Raw genomic sequence first — 15594 nt, forward strand, 5'->3', positions numbered from 1 at the left:
TTCATAGAATACAAATATACATCACAGAAAATGAACAAAATTTTAATATTACAAAGGTACATTAATCTATATTATTATTCTAAAGAGGTAAGCGTTTGTGAGTTTGTATGTTTGAGGCGAGTAATCTCCGAAACTACCAAACCGATTTCAAAATTTCTTTCACTATTACAAAGGTAATATTATTCCTGATTGCTATAGGCTATATTTTATTTTAAAATTCCCACGGTAGCGAAGCCCCGGGCAACATCTAGTAGGTATGCTATAAAAAGACACCACTCAACTTGTGCCATGTCGAGGAGTCGAGAAGCCATGACGATGAATTTTAGTTAATATAAGCACATTATAAACTCGAACAGAGAGTACTAGAAGACTGGCAGATAAACAGGATCAGGCAACTGTCGACCGAGACAGTTTCTCCGTCAGACGAGATTTCCCCAAGAAATTGTTGAAACCCTAGGCTGCAGCTGCTGCTATGTCCACTGCAACGACCTGCTGCGCCGCGCCTGCTTCCTGCTGCCGCACTTCTGCTGCTGCAAGCTGAGTAAACCCGACGGGTGACACATCGTATGTACCTACAGTCTCTTCAGGACACAAAATTCATAAGCAAATCTAATAACTATTAAATAACTAGTTGTTCGTCGCGAACTTAAACCTCGCGAACACAATAAATTTTTGATGAGTTTTTACCAAATTGTGAATATTTCAAAAAAGACTCTGATGCCCCACGAACTAAAAATTCTATTGACAGATCCTACATACCTTTTGAATTTCATCAAAATCAGACCGTTGTTGGTCTGATTTTTGGAATATTCACTATTTGGTAAAAACTCATCAAATATTTATTGTGTTCGCGAGGTTTAAGTTCGAAAGTTATCCGTTACAAAAATACATACATACCTACATACAAAAAATGAATTTTTGCCCCAAGTTGACTTTTAGATCTCGCTCGCTTCGCTCGCTTGGTCAATAATAATAAATATATTAGGACAAATCACACAGATTGAGCTAGCCCCAAAATATGTTCGCGACTTGTGTCATGGGATAGTAACTCAACGATACTATATTTAACAACAAATACATATAAAGATAAAATCATTTCCATCATAACGCGACCGGGGATCGAACCCGGAACCTCTTGGATCAGAGGCAAGCACCACTGCGCCACTGAGATCGTCTAAAAATAAGTGAAGTCGTATATTTTCACATTTTTATTAAAATTCTCCGTAACATATTCATTCATCCAGGTGAAGTGTCTCTCTACACGTTTTACATGCTCTATAAGTTGTTCACATCACAATTTATATCAATAGTGCAATTCACCATCAACTCATTTTCCAGATGGATTGCACAGATGCAATCACTTGTTTATTGATAATTCAAAAATATCACGACCAGGGGCGATTCTACTAACAATAAGCCATTATCGTGTCTTCGTTGTTCTTAGTCGTCCTTATTACGTGTCAATAAGAGCTACAATTAAAAAGCAGTTTTGGCTTAAATTATGTTTAATCAAGTTACCCTGGAAAAATTGAATAGACTCGAGCCAGACTCTTGTGTTGGCGTCTCTAATCAAAAGAAAAAATACAGCTATGTATTTCATATCCACATTCATATTATAGACTTAGGCAAAAATTAATCGATGTATTCGACACATACCTATAAACTCATTTTTCTCTGTTCAATCTTTTGTAGTGTATCGTCGGTGCACTAATCTCTTACCTACGACATTTTGGAGAATCTGTAGCCAAGCCATATTTATGTACTAAGCTCCCATTTGTACACAATTTGACGAAAATTCATCGATAGCATTTTCACCCGACGTTCGTCCATTAAATGAGGTAATCCCGCCGTTTGTCCGTCGTGGTCACGCGTCGAGCGACGGCGAGTCTGACGTGGAGACGTGGCAGTCGGCCTGCAGCATCCGCAGCTCGTACTTCTGCACCGCCGCGAAGATCTCGCCCTTCGCCAGGCTCAGCAGGTACGGCGGCAGCGCCTGCAAAGTAAAAAATAATGAAAAGCACTCGACAGCCCACTCAAAGCACTAAACTCGCATCGCGGATCCGATGGACACAAACACAGAAACGGACACAACGTACCTAGAACCGAAAGAGAGTGTTTTTTGCATTTACATTTCAGTCTAGGGCTGCATTTCACACATCACAACTTTGTGGTACCTATGCCTTCTTCTCTTAACGGCATCTGACATGATTTTGCCACCACCGCCACCTGGTGGCGGTGTCGGCAAAGTAAGTAGTTCTACACCTGTGTGTCCAAACACCAGAACCAGTACAGTAAACTCTGCAGTACCATCCTTTACAGGACCATTTCGGTGTATTTTCGTGACCGACAATATAGGTGTAACCAACCTTAAGTGTAGGTTCGATGCAAGCCAGGAAAACGTTCACGGGATGAGCCTGGAATTGGGACGTCTGGGGCATCTCCAAGTCCTGCAAGGACTGCGGCGACTCCGAGCGCTCGCGCTTGGCCGGACCTGATGCCTCCCCGAACGGGGCGCTGCTGTCCTCGGCTGCTGCGAAAAAAGAGGATGGCGTCTAGGATCCTATACTTTATAGCTGAGGAATAAAAAAACGGGCATCTATAATCGAGGTCCTTGAGAATGTAAAAAAAGGGTGCCTATGAGAATAGTTTACCAATCACTTATAAGTCATAACCACCAATAATGTAAAGGTATGCTTATTTTCCCTGTTTCAAGACCTGCTGATTCACTTTTCGATATAAGTGAAGCGATGGTGGTGCAGTGGTTAACACGGTTCGCCTGAGATCGAAAGGTCCCAGGGACGAATGCTCTAGTGATTTTGTATACCAATCTGACTATAGTTGTTTCCATAAACCAGCACTTGCTTCCGATGAAGAAAAACACATATCATATGACTTTAGGCGTCTAGAATAAAATCTGCTCACTCACCGGGAAAAGTTGCGATCCTGCACAACGGCCTTTATGAACCTATCCCTGCTAGTACCATTCCATTATCTTCTATAAGAGCGATTCTTTGTCCCACTAATGCAATGTGAGTTGTTAGCTACATCTACATATTCAATTCAGTGAAGATTAAAATGCCCAAATTAGCAACCTGACATTTAATATGATTTGCCTGCCCAAAAAATTGCAAGTCGCATCTCTCGCGATGCGCATTGAAATCTAAGACCATTGTGCCTTGAGAATTTTGTATTCTGAGGTGACAGCATACCTTGATGAGCATTGTCGCTGAGGGGGCCGGTGGTGTCGGCGTGGGCCGGGTCCAGGTTGAAGTACGGCTTCAGGAAGCGGATCTCGGGCGTGAACTTGTAGACGCGCTCTGGCTGCCCCGCGCGCCGCTTCAGCTGGTTGCGGATGATGGACTTGCGGTAGTTGTCGCGCATGTTGAACCACCGACTGCGGCACAGCCGAACTGCAGCACGAGTGCTCGTTTATAGTCAAACTACTATGACTATGTTGAAAATATAACTGTAATATGAAATTTACTGTCTATACATACGATACGTAAGGTGGATGATTATCAGAAAATGGCCCAAAATGCATAATTTCTTTGGCGCATTATTTTTCATTTTTACTTCATAAAAAAAACATTGTAGATGCTGAAAAAACCTACAAATTAATGTATAAGGCCCTCAATTTTATTGAGCCATTTCAAAGTTTTGGCATTTTCAAATATTTTCACCTAGGTTTTTACCAAAGAAATTAGAAAAACTGCCAAAGAACTCAGTATTGCCTCAAAAGAAATAAGAAATATTGCTTAAGAAATTATAATAATGCTCAAAAATTACTAGGGTAAGTAGCACTATTGGATCTTGTGTGTTTAATTAACGCACTAGTAGATGAGGGTCCAGCCTCATGAATGTGGCACGTCGAAAATGCTTGGGTTAGGTGTTCTCACAATAGGCGGATCTGGAATGTTTGCTGACACGGCATCATGACTTTCATCATCGGTTTCAGGAGGACTATTCCCATTTTTTCCTGCAGTAATAAGTTTTAAAATTGTCTCTATTACGTTTTCTTATTTTTTTCCGATCGCTGGCTGCCATTTCACTAATAGGCAAAATATTTTTGTCAGCTTTTCTTTTACGATATCTTGCTCTATGTTTGGCTTTAAGCTCTGCTGCAGTTCAAGGTCACTTCTTATTTTTTCTAAACGCCTTTTCTCAGCCTGCCTTTATTTTCAAGCCTTTCATCTTTTGTTTGTTTTTTCTTTTGAACACTAATGTTTCTTTCAAAACTGTGGTTTGGCGCTTCTCGATCAGTCGATATACTCACTTCGATAGCAGATTTTCGTTTATGTCTTGGCATTTTAATGTTTACGATCTGAAACATGGAAAATTAAAATAGGTATTACCTTACCGCGCCCTTTTTGTCGCGGTTTGCTATATATTTATCAAGCACCTCTTGTAACATATTTGTATGAGTTTTATAATTTCTTTGTACAAAACATATGGCGGTAGGAAATTAGAAATTACCAGTTATCCTTATTTAAAAAAAAAGTACTAGTTGGAACATTACCTCTTATTAACACGTGCATAGTATTCGAATTCACATAAAAAATATTCAAGCTATCCGTAGAGATAACAGTATGAAAATGAACATTGAAGTAATTAGACACTTACTTGACGAAAGTCTACAGCCGAGGTGAAAAATATTTTTAAATTTTCGGTCTTTAACGTGAAGCACGTGTGCTTCTGGCGTTTGATAGCGGGTTGAATGAGTAGCTCCTCGTATGAACAGAGTTGTTTGATCAACGGTTTTATCGCGCCAATGAAGTTAGGTTTTTCAGGCGGTCAAAACTGTTTTGAATAGCCGAAAGTAAAAGCCAATAATAGATCAAAATTGATACATAATTATATTAAGTAGGTAGGTATAAGTATATACGAAATGAAATGCATTGAAATTTTATTTTAAAATTGATATTTTAGAATTTTCAACTTCAGAAAACCTGTTTTGTGCTGAATATTATAATGCACTAATAGCCTACCTACTCAATCTAAATATGTATATATAAGATTTAATAGACTTTAACGCTTGAACAGGGCAGGAACTCTGCTTCTTATAATCACCCAAGGAAATATGATCTGTTTGATTTTTGTCAAAGTTATAAACAACAATCTGGAACATGTTTATTAACGATGCGTCGTCCATCTGGCCCATTTATTTAAGTACATAATTACATGTAAAAATGTAGGAGAAATTGCTTACTGTCCATGGCCAGGTCCTGCGCTATCTTCCTCCAGAGCGCGGCCTTGTGCACCGTGTCCTGGTACTGCTGGTGCTGCACGTCGTACAGCGCCGGCTGCAGCCTCACCAGCGCTATCAGTCGCCGGTCCGCGTCCGTCGGCGACGAGGCGACCTTCATTGCTGTGATCTGAATAACGTTATGCCGGCAAGTTATACATTAACACTACATCAACGCAATTCAGTTCGCCGAACTTTGGGGGATTCGATAGGTGTACCGAATTCGTCAAAGTTCGGCGATATGTAAAATTGCATCTGTTTGAGGTTGTAATATTGAGCCATGAATGAAGCTATTAACAATACTGGAGCCAGCAATACGAGTAACTATTAAAAACTAGCTTTTTCTCACGTGAATTCCCAATAGGAACAATTTTCCGGAATTAAATGTCCTCCATACCTACTTCAAATTACATGTACTTATCCAACATTTGAAGAAGATTGGTTGAGTAGATACCTACTATAGCGTGAAAAGTACTTACAAATTTACTTTGGCATATATAATAAGGGCTTCGTTCCCGTTGTAATTTCGGGATAAAGAGAACCCTAGGGCGTTTGTCCACCGCCGCCGTCACCGAGAACGAGATTATTTCGGGCAGTTTAATATGACGTAACGGCGATCGTTTGTCCACCGCGACCGATTTCACTGGTTTAGTTTGTTCCAGCTGCCATGTGTGGTAGTCGCGCCGGCGACGGGGCGGCGACGGCAGTGTGTGAACAAGTTCATACGTGTTTTGTATTGCCGGCACATCGGCCCGTTAAAATCTCAGGCCACGTTCTAGCGGTCACGCTGATCTACTCTCAATTTCGGCGGCCGGGATGACGGCGCTAGGGTGACGGATGTGCGATGGACACGCGGCTAAGTACCTACGTAAATGTATGTACCACTACTTCAACGCCGTCATCTCGTTCTCGGTGACGTGACGGTGACGGCGGTGGTGGACAAACGCCCGTGTTAGTTCAGGTTACATTCTACCCGTGTAACAAGTTTTGCAAATTTTATAACAATCCTTCCAGTCGATTTTGCGTGAGAGTAACAAACATACACACATAGGTACATCCTCACAAACTTTCGCATTTATAACATTAAGACAGGTACCCACAGCTGTTGGTGTCTAGTCTTTTCTTTCCGTTAATTTTATAGTCTAAAGTAGGCTAGGTAAAGACATTTTTTATTTACATGTGTGTTCATCTAAGTGTATTGTATATTATTATGTATGATAATAAAACGTAGAGTTCACACAGCACTGAACGGATGTTGTGTTCAAAAAAAAAATGTAAATACCTACTGCGGATTTTCTTTACCTTACCTTATTAAAATCAATCAATCTTATCAGGAGTCTTTTTTGCATAAGTATTTATTTGTTGATAATGAGAGTAGTATTGTCACAGGAATGTGGATAGTACAGTACGGTGCAACAACGGGCGGTGCGGCACCGGCGTGGCAGGCCAGTGCGACGACACGTACCCGGCACTGAGTCGATACTGTCCAACACTGCCTGTGGCGGGACTGGCGGGTACCGCAGGTGGGGGGAGGGACAGAACATAGAACGGACGGAGCGGCAACCGCGCAGAACGACAGACACGACAGTCCGTCACGTCACGTGTCGCAACACCGAAAATTAGTGGAAACAAATCATAATACCTATTCATATTTATAATAAGATAAGATAAAGTATGGTACCTACTTTAGGCTAAAGTATTTGACACACAGTACGAGACAAAGCATAGTGAGGTACTTATCCTTTATCTTTTTTATGAATAAGGGGGCAAGCTGAAAATGTATTCAATACCTAAGTACTAGCGCCCCCCCCCCCCCCGGCATCGCTCGGGTTAAACATAAAATAGTTAATTACATTTACAGCTAAACCTTCCTTAGGAATCAGTGTAATAGGTAGGTAGTATGATTATCACGCTACCTATTGGTGAAAATCTCTGCAGTAGTTTTTGAGTTTATCGCGTACAGAGAGAAGAGACTTTGTTTTCTAGTGTAAGAGAAGATTGAATGCAAGCCTAAGGGTAATTCTATAAGTGTATGCCTGGGCACTTTGAATATAGGTAGGTAGATAAGCAAGATATTATTGATTTCTTAGCGAAAATACTTATATTTAAACAATTCACTGTACAAATAATTCGTCAAAAGTGCAACAATTAGGAAATAGGTAAATGAATTGAGGTAAAAGACATTTTTACAGCTTTTATTTAACTTGCAATGTAAGTTTGGATGTATGTCACTATCTCCCTGCCTCAGGTGGAACAGCAGATTATCACCAACTAATTGAGCTGAAATTTTATACACACGTTCAGTTTGGATGACCTGATGGTGCACCCAGGAACGGCTCCAGACTTGGGAACTCTTCAACAAATTACTGCACGAACATGATTTTATTACATAAGTAAGTAAGTACATTGAATGTAATAAGATTTCTCTGAAAACAATAAAAGCTTGAGTCAAAAATGACATTATTGTAAAAAAAACTCATTAGGTAGGTAATCTACCATTAGTAGGTGTAATTCATTGTAAGATAAATTTATATGTTTGTACCTACAAATATTTTTGTCATATATTTCTTCTTTCTTTCAGCGTGCAGGTAAATTAAGTAAATTAGATAGGTATGATGTAAGTATGTATCCCTTTTTAGGCATTTAATAGTAGTTTATACCAGTTTATACAGTCTACTTGGAACATTACCACACACATGAGGTAATTAGGTACTACAATTAAAAATCGAAAGTTCCACTGATTTCACGCATTAGTTTACACCTTCGATAACAGAATGAATTCTGTGTGTAGTCAAAAGTAGTCATTATCACTTGAAATCTCACAAAACGTTTATTTTCTTGCAGCACCCATCGCCAACCAGAGCCTGGTTGGGTGCACGCGCTAGTCGTGCACGACGCTCGCGCCGCTCACTGCGCTCACTACAAGCAGCTTGTTGTCGTCGTCGCTCGCGTGCCAATTCGACAGGTTCATAGCGTCTTCTCCGTAGCCCTCCGTCTTTACGTCTTCCTCGTCTAACAACTGATGTAGGAATAATAAGCATTGTCGTTTGAATTGTCTTTGTTTGCGCGCGGACAATTCCTGATAATCCGGGTGTAGCCCTCGGAAGAATTGGAAATAGGATGAGGTTTCCTCGGGGTCGAAGGCGGAACTGCTGCTGTCGTCGTGTGTCGCTTCCGCAGAGCGAGGCTGGTTCAGGGCGAACCAGGGGCTCTGGAGGAAACTCTTCACATCCGGCTCACAATTTTGAGGCAGTCGGGATTCTGACATGTCCAGCTTGACGAGGGTGGGCGCGCGCGCGTATGACGTACCCAAACGACTGAAAAATAAAATAATATATTACCGAATCGATTACCTAAATACATTATATCTACCTACCTATATACACTACGAAATCTAATCTATGAAAAATGAAATTACTAACTTACTAATTAAACATGTTAATTAGTAAGTTAGTAATTTCATTTATTTTCGTACGTATAGTGGTATGATTCGTGTGTACCTAGTTATAGAATTCACATGCCCACTTAGTTTGTTTTTTTTTCTAATGTACCTCCGAAAAAATCCCTTATTTGGGAAAATATTTAGCCCTGCACGTCTGTGTTATGAGTAATAGGATTACTCCATCCTACCAAATTTCACCTGATTTGGTCCAATAGATTCGGAGCAAATAGGAAGCTGTGACAGACAGACGGATAAACAGACCAACGAGTGAAACGGGATCCATTTTATAACTTTTTTCCAGACAAGAATGTTCGTGTGCCTGTACATAACTCAGATTGGCATGCAGGAGAATGCCTCATGCATTGTCCAAATCTATCGACAAACCTACTGCCTAGGTAAAAAGCTAACTTACAGCTAAGAAAAAGCTCCTTTTTGGGGCAGTCATGTAAAAAATGTTCGCTCAAGCAGGCATGCTCGCACTTACCGACGTCTCATCTCAGCATTATGTTGTGGAATCCAAAATAACAACAGGGATTGAACTGCATCTTCTATAGGTTATAATTTAAAAATTACGGTTAAATTGACGGGCGGAAGCGAGTATAGCATCCGCAATGATACTAAACTTGCAACGATTTTTATGTTTCTAAATCTACCTCAGGGATCACACTATCTATTTGCAATGTGTCTATTTTTATTTATTAAAGTTTATTGCACGGAAATATACATTCCATGATATAATACAAGCATTGTCTGCTAATTTACCATTCGGATACTTGAAGAAGGTGATCCCGTCTAACATGTTCGCCAAATAGGTATCCGAATGGTAAAGATAGATAAATAATTACCAGTGTTTTGTCCAGTGTTCTCAGTTTATCAGCTGCACTACTTACGTATCTGTGGCCATGTGTTCTCGAAGGAAACCAAGTTCATCGGCCAAATACCATCGTGAAACAGTTCTTCCCTTAGCGGTGATGGCGCCGTGCATCTCATTGCGAAGATGGCGCGAGTATGAGTTGCGAATGTGTGACCACTTGCGACGGACGTCTGCAACTGTTCAGTAATAATTTAGGAGTTTGACTGCTCTTCTATCTAGGCGATTGAGATAATAATTTTAGAACCTTGGTAAGAATGGAAAAAATGGACTTTGCTTACCAGTCCACCCCATTTGTTTAGCGACTTCTTGCCAGAGGCGCTTAACTTGAGAGTGATAGCTAGCCACCGGCATGTTATTTCGCGCATACAGTAACCGTCGATCCCGCACTAGCCGAATTATTTTGCGATCGTCCGCCTAAAAATAGGTACAATAGATCAATGAAAACACTTGTTTTAACATTAATAATCATCATTATATTATTACCCCAACTAATTGTCTTCTACAAAAGGACTTGGGACAAAATACATTTTTGTATGTATGTTTGTTGTTTGTAACGCGATAACTTTCGAACCATTGGTCTGATTTTGATGAAATTTAAAAGTGATGTAGGATTTGTCAATAGAATTTTTAAGTTCGTGTGGGGCATCAAAATCGATTAAATAGTTTTTGAAATATCCACAATTTTGTAAAAAAACATTGTGTTCGCGAGGTCTAAGTTCGTGGCGAACAACTAGTACCTATCTATTATAAATTCGAAAGTAAATTTGTTAGCACTTCACGCGTTATCTATTCAACTAATCTTCTTGAAATTTCGCAATGCATAAAGTTAAGAGTATGGAGAAGGACACAGGTACCTTTCAACCCGGAAAAAAACTATTGTTTCCGTTGGTTTTGCGAAAAATCTGTGATGGATGTGCTTTTTTATACCATGTGTGCATAACATGGTATAAAAAAACTCTTTTTTTAAACGTCCATGGCGCTGTGTGTAATTTAAACGCGCTATGGATATTTTATTTCAAATATCCCAATCCCATTTTAATACGAAGAAAAAACTGTTCCGGGGGCAAATCCGCGGGTAAACAGCTAGTTAAATTAAATTGATACAAATCAACGATACTATTTGTTAAATTAAATTATTTACAATTTTAATTTTTTCAATACTTTATATGAAACTAGCTTTTGCCGGGAGCTTCGTCCGCGTTAATGTCACACACATGTATGCAAAATTTCAAGAAGATTGGTTGAGTATAAATAGAGCGTGAAAAGGTAACTGAAACAATTTCAGATTTGTTTTTTTAATAACATTATCTTCGATAATGTGAAACTGCGATAATTAACTATTCGATTAAGAGACATATAACTCCCTATGTACTTACATTAAAAATCGTGGAATAGTTTTCGGAGAAATTAAATTCAATGTTAAAAAAAATATCTTTATTCTAATAGACTCATATAATAATTGCACCCGTCCGAAACCGGGGCGAGTCGCTAGTTAGTTCATAATTTTGGTTATGAGCACGACAGATGCACAGATACGTATAAGAACATTACATATGTATGTTCTTATATCTGTGGAATGATGCCATTATTAGTAGGTATGACGTAGTGAACATTAAAAACCCTCTTACAGTCACTTACCTATGTTCTCACGAAATTTAATTTTGAAAACTTTTTATCTAGGTACTAGAATAGATGAAAGTTTACCTGACTAGTATCAACGAGTCGCCCGACGTCCTCGTTCCCAACACCCGCTACCGGTTGTGAGCGTGTCTGCACCTTTACCTTCTTTCCCGCTACCGCTTCCGTCGGCTCTAACTTAACCTCACACTCCGTCATCTTCGATTACGTATCGCCAAGATATCACTCACTTTTTACAAAACAGGTACTTAGTATTCTTAAACTTGTTATTGAATATGGGTGAGCTAATTTTAGAATGTGTCGAGATTCGTTCACGTCAGACTCGGCCGAGAACGCGGAGCAGACACGACAGCGCGCATAACGGCAAACAGACACGCGCAGTGAGAAGCGAGCACGCACGCGCTGTCTCTCTCGCACTCGAGAGGCGGCAAGCAAGAGAGACGAGTTCAAGCACAGAAACACAGGGAAAAGCAAGGGCGCAGACGCTCGGGCGCGGCGGCTGCTGCCAACCATTTTATAAAAAATCTCGTTCGTCTCGGCTATTGATTCGCAGCGGCTAGTTCGCGGCCGCGGCCCGGTGTCATCCTTCATCAAAACTTCTAACACCTTTTTAGCCGACTACGCAACGTATCGCGCTTATCGATCTTAGATTTTAAGTTAGACCATATGCTATACAACTGTGAAAATCACATGAAATTCCATTCAGTAATTTTTGCGTGATGCGCATCAAACATACAGACAGACGAAAATTAAACGAAAACACTGTTTTGGCTTCTAGTTGTCCCATAACGGAGGGTACTTTAGAAAAAAATTTGAAAATTTTGTTGTTAATTTACTACAAAGAGTACGTTTACCAATTTTCAGCTTTTTATCTTGAAAATTGTATTAAGTCCCATACTATCTTCGGGGTGGAATTTCCGAAAATCCTCTCTTAGTGCTCACCTACAATCCCTAGGGAACCTACATGCCAAATTTCAGCTTCCTATGCCCAGTAGTTTCGGCTGTAAGTTGTCTGTCAGTCAGTCAGCAGTAGTAGTCAGTCACTCAGTAACGCAAAAGAGTTTTATAAATATTGATTAATATAGAACCACATTGGTTGTAAATGGATTACTATTTAAACCTATGTTTGAAACCATAACAATAGGTACCTAACAAAACTTAAGTACCTACCTACCTATCATAAGTAGTACCTGGGCTTAAGGGGCGCAACGCAAAAATTTTTTTTTATTTCTCATGCTCGTAAAGTTTGACATTGTGATTTGATGTAAGCCACCTTTTCTTCGTTTTTGCTGAAGACCTTAAAATAAAATCTCATATAAAAATAAAAATAGCTCTACAGCAAAAAAAGTAAAATCTTCGTTTACTTAATGAGTTTATATGAACCCAATCATTAAATAGACCAAGATAAACAGGCGCGCACTTTAAACCTTACATACCTACAGCCACGAATATTATATATGATTATTTATGTTATTGTTGTCAATTTCCTCGCACTCGAAATAAAAAACAGAGTGACGCATAATTTGCTAGCAGTAGTGGCAGTAACTTTGGGTCTTCGATCTCGCGCTTTCTTCGTTTTATTTATTTTTTATTAGGTACTACTTCATATGTATTGGATACGCGGAAAAGGATCTTAACCAACAGACTGACATCGAAGTGATCTCAAACTGAATCCTATAAGCTATAGATTAATTTAATTAGGTACTTGTCATTTCGTTACACCATCTGCGTACGTGCGTATGAGGTCGAATAATGGTGTATGTATGTAGTAGGTACCTACCTACCTATTTTCTTTACTATTACTTTTATCTAAATAGAGATTTAGTCACATTGGTCGTCACCCCAAGTAATTTTTCCTTTCGTTTAATATTTCTGGCTTGTGATAGATTCGCCGGAGTGACGGGTTTTATATCTCAATCATTTGCTTTTTAAGTTGGATTTAGGTCCAAAACGATAGAGAAAAACATGTAATTGAAAGGTCGGGCAATCCCATAGATCGAGAGAGTGGAGTCGTAAAACTGACGATGGCTAGCATCACGCGATTTTACAGATTTCCTCCGGAATGCACGGCATCAGCTTTTTATCGTAAATTGGCATCATTTTTACGAGCGCCCGTCCCTTTTGGGTCGGCAAATTTGAATCCGGCCTCATTTCAGGCGCTCGCTACTCTCAATCAAGTAAATGAGCTTCGAATTGCAAATTACAACAAAAATAATATTATCACTATGATAAATGTTACATTGTACAGGACTAATAAAAGTGTCACACCACACACCCATATTTTATTCAAATTACTGCGAACTAGTTTCTAAGTATATAGAACTGCTTATTGTAACTTACTAGAACTGATTATACATACATGTGTGCATGTACCTAAATGAAAGTAAATTGACATTTGTTTGAAAAAAATCACGTTTAATACCTTAAAAATACACTAAAAGTTTAATTAATCCAATTATATACAAGATAAAAGAAGTCTTGCTTGTAAAATAATACAATGATATGCTTACCTACCTACTTACTTATAAACCTAACTGATCCTAGCTAGTGTTATCTACTTAAAGAGATCACATCGGGGTTAGCTGTCAGGGATAGCTGTACTAGTTCAAAGGACATAATAGACTTATCCCTGTAACTAGGTAATACCTACATCAATTACAATTATTCATTTAAAAATAATATTTTTACGGGGAAAAATTAAAATGAGAATATAAAAGAGAAACGGAACCGTACTATAGACAAAATCACACACTCGACCTAATCAATTCAAAATAATCAGGTGTAGAAAAAGATTGAATTCTAACGATTATGACAAAAAAATACTTGTTCAATAGTTAAATGAATATGAACTATTATAAAAGTTGTTGAAGTCTACGCTCAGGGGATAACATGTGTTCCAAAAGCCTGAGACGGGGGTTAGATATCAGTTGAGCGGCGGCGGGGGCTTCTGGTCCTCCTCGTTGTCGTCGCTGCTGCTGCTGCTGCGACTGCCGCCGCGCGCCCACAGGCTGGCGTAACTCTGCTGCTCGGCCACCAGCGCCTCCTCCGCATCGATCACAGCCGCGAACAGGGTCTTCTTTATTTTAATCTGCGTCGGGAATGGTAGACGCTTCGTTGACTGACACATACTATTGAAGAAGATGTCTAGCGGGTCGGGCAGTACCACGGCCGGGGGCGGCTTGCGTTTTCGTTCCGCGTATTGCGCTTCAGAGAAATGCCGCTTGGCTTGCATGTCAGGCCGAGACACGCTCCTTTCGCTTCGCTCACAACTCTTCCTCTTTGGAGACGACTCTGCGTCCGAATCCGATGAATCTGACGAATGTGCGACGCCATTCTGTCCTCCGTTCTCTTGCACAGGCGGCGGAGCATACGTCTCCGCTGGCTTCTTGCGGTTATTCATGTACGGCTGCAGAAACTGCATCAGTTCCATATATTTCCATGTATATGCCTTACGTGCACTATTGGGATCCTTGGCCAGCATGTCACTCTGCCGCTTCAAAGCATCTCGATAGCAATCCCGCAGTTTCTTCCATTTCAGCTTTACTTCTTTCACTGAAAACATTATTGTTTCGGTCAATGATTGCATAATAACATGTCTTTTAGCATGAATAAGGAAATCAATTCATTTTGTATTTTCAATTTTACCTATTCATGATGTTGAAAATACAATAAATAGCTTGGATAGTAAGTAAAATACAGGGATTATAATTATGTGATAGGTATTGAAAGGCCTATGGATGACATAATCCTAAGTGTGCTATTATTTAATTTGTCAAACATTCGCTACCGGGTGCTCCGAATGAAACCAACACGCGTCATCTCGTGGCCCCAGCGCGTCAGCTGCCTGCCTTGTTTAACGAAGTGTGCAACAAACCGTGCACTACCTATAGTGTTTATAGAATATCGTGCGCGAGTGTGCGCGGCGACTCGGGGGGTGGTGCGGCGTAGAGGGGGGCAAACGGCGCGGCGCAGCGCGGCCGGGCCGGCGTCGCCGACAGCCGCGATATACCGCCGCCGACGCCCAGCGTTGCACTCACCTGACGACAGCTCTGTCTCCTTCATAACCTCGGCCCAAGCGGCGTCTTTCAACTCCAGGTCCCTGTACTCGATGGTGGTGGTGTTCCAGAGACAAGGGTACTTGCGCACGGTCTCTATGAAGTGCTCCATGCCGGCGCGGGCGGTGCTTGCGGCGGGGTCGCGGCGCGGACTGAGCCGCACGCGGCCCCCGCGCCCGCCCGGAGCTGGCCGCTACCCGGCCCCGCCGCCGCCGCCGCGCGCCGCTTCACCTGCTTCGTTCCGAATCATTATTATTTTTTCCTCGAACCCCTCGTAATATGTCATTCCTTTCGCAGTGTAGGTAATTATAATTTATTTTTTCCTACAAATAAATGTTTTGGT

The 15594-nt window shown here is 40.5% G+C and overlaps 3 protein-coding genes across 4 annotated transcripts; all 3 read right to left on the bottom strand.

Annotated features, from left to right (window-relative positions):
• Positions 1 to 1193: 1193 nt before the first annotated feature.
• On the bottom strand, positions 1194 to 6746 carry LOC128675440 (uncharacterized). Of its 2 annotated transcripts, none has more exons than XM_053754864.2 (5): positions 6550 to 6746; positions 5207 to 5372; positions 3210 to 3410; positions 2367 to 2527; positions 1194 to 1993 (listed from the first exon to the last, which is right to left on the bottom strand). In XM_053754864.2, the coding sequence occupies exons 1-5, from the start codon at positions 6589 to 6591 to the stop codon at positions 1865 to 1867; spliced, it is 699 nt and encodes a 232-aa protein (XP_053610839.1). In that variant the 5' UTR covers positions 6592 to 6746; the 3' UTR covers positions 1194 to 1864. The 2 variants fall into 2 exon arrangements, with proteins under 2 accessions (XP_053610839.1, XP_053610838.1); XM_053754863.2 differs by having other exon boundaries at positions 2367 to 2530; positions 6550 to 6743.
• A 675-nt stretch (positions 6747 to 7421) lies between these two features.
• On the bottom strand, positions 7422 to 11584 carry LOC128675439 (uncharacterized). Its single transcript, XM_053754862.2, has 4 exons — positions 11263 to 11584; positions 9837 to 9972; positions 9575 to 9734; positions 7422 to 8559 (listed from the first exon to the last, which is right to left on the bottom strand). Exons 1-4 carry the CDS (start codon positions 11392 to 11394, stop codon positions 8124 to 8126), a joined length of 864 nt encoding a protein of 287 aa, XP_053610837.1. The 5' UTR covers positions 11395 to 11584; the 3' UTR covers positions 7422 to 8123.
• Positions 11585 to 13590: 2006 nt separating this feature from the next.
• Positions 13591 to 15399, bottom strand: LOC128675551 (uncharacterized). The gene is made up of 2 exons (XM_053755024.1): positions 15234 to 15399; positions 13591 to 14748 (listed from the first exon to the last, which is right to left on the bottom strand). The coding sequence occupies exons 1-2, from the start codon at positions 15361 to 15363 to the stop codon at positions 14120 to 14122; spliced, it is 759 nt and encodes a 252-aa protein (XP_053610999.1). The 5' UTR covers positions 15364 to 15399; the 3' UTR covers positions 13591 to 14119.
• Between the last annotated feature and the right edge of the window lie 195 nt (positions 15400 to 15594).

This window comes from Plodia interpunctella, chromosome 14 (genome assembly GCF_027563975.2).
Source record: "Plodia interpunctella isolate USDA-ARS_2022_Savannah chromosome 14, ilPloInte3.2, whole genome shotgun sequence".
Classification (NCBI taxonomy): Eukaryota; Metazoa; Arthropoda; class Insecta; order Lepidoptera; family Pyralidae; genus Plodia; species Plodia interpunctella.

Bases quoted from the DNA above. Each gene is read 5' to 3' on its own strand.
- LOC128675439 (XM_053754862.2), bottom strand. From the start codon at position 11,394: ATGACGGAGTGTGAGGTTAAGTTAGAGCCGACGGAAGCGGTAGCGGGA. The intron at 9,973-11,262 runs GTAAACTTTCAT...ACCTATTTTTAG, and splicing joins GACTCGTTGATACTAGTCAG to GCGGACGATCGCAAAATAAT. The intron at 8,560-9,574 runs GTAAGTAGTGCA...TTTATTTTTCAG, and splicing joins GAACACATGGCCACAGATAC to TCGTTTGGGTACGTCATACG.
- LOC128675440 (XM_053754863.2), bottom strand. From the start codon at position 6,591: ATGCAAAAAAGACTCCTGATAAGATTGATTGATTTTAATAAG. The intron at 5,373-6,549 runs GTAAGGTAAAGA...AACGTTATTCAG, and splicing joins GATTGATTGATTTTAATAAG to ATCACAGCAATGAAGGTCGC. The intron at 1,994-2,366 runs GTTGGTTACACC...TTTACTTTGCAG, and splicing joins GCATCGAACCTACACTTAAG to GCGCTGCCGCCGTACCTGCT.
- LOC128675551 (XM_053755024.1), bottom strand. From the start codon at position 15,363: ATGGAGCACTTCATAGAGACCGTGCGCAAGTACCCTTGTCTCTGGAAC. The intron at 14,749-15,233 runs GTGAGTGCAACG...TAATGTTTTCAG, and splicing joins GGAGACAGAGCTGTCGTCAG to TGAAAGAAGTAAAGCTGAAA.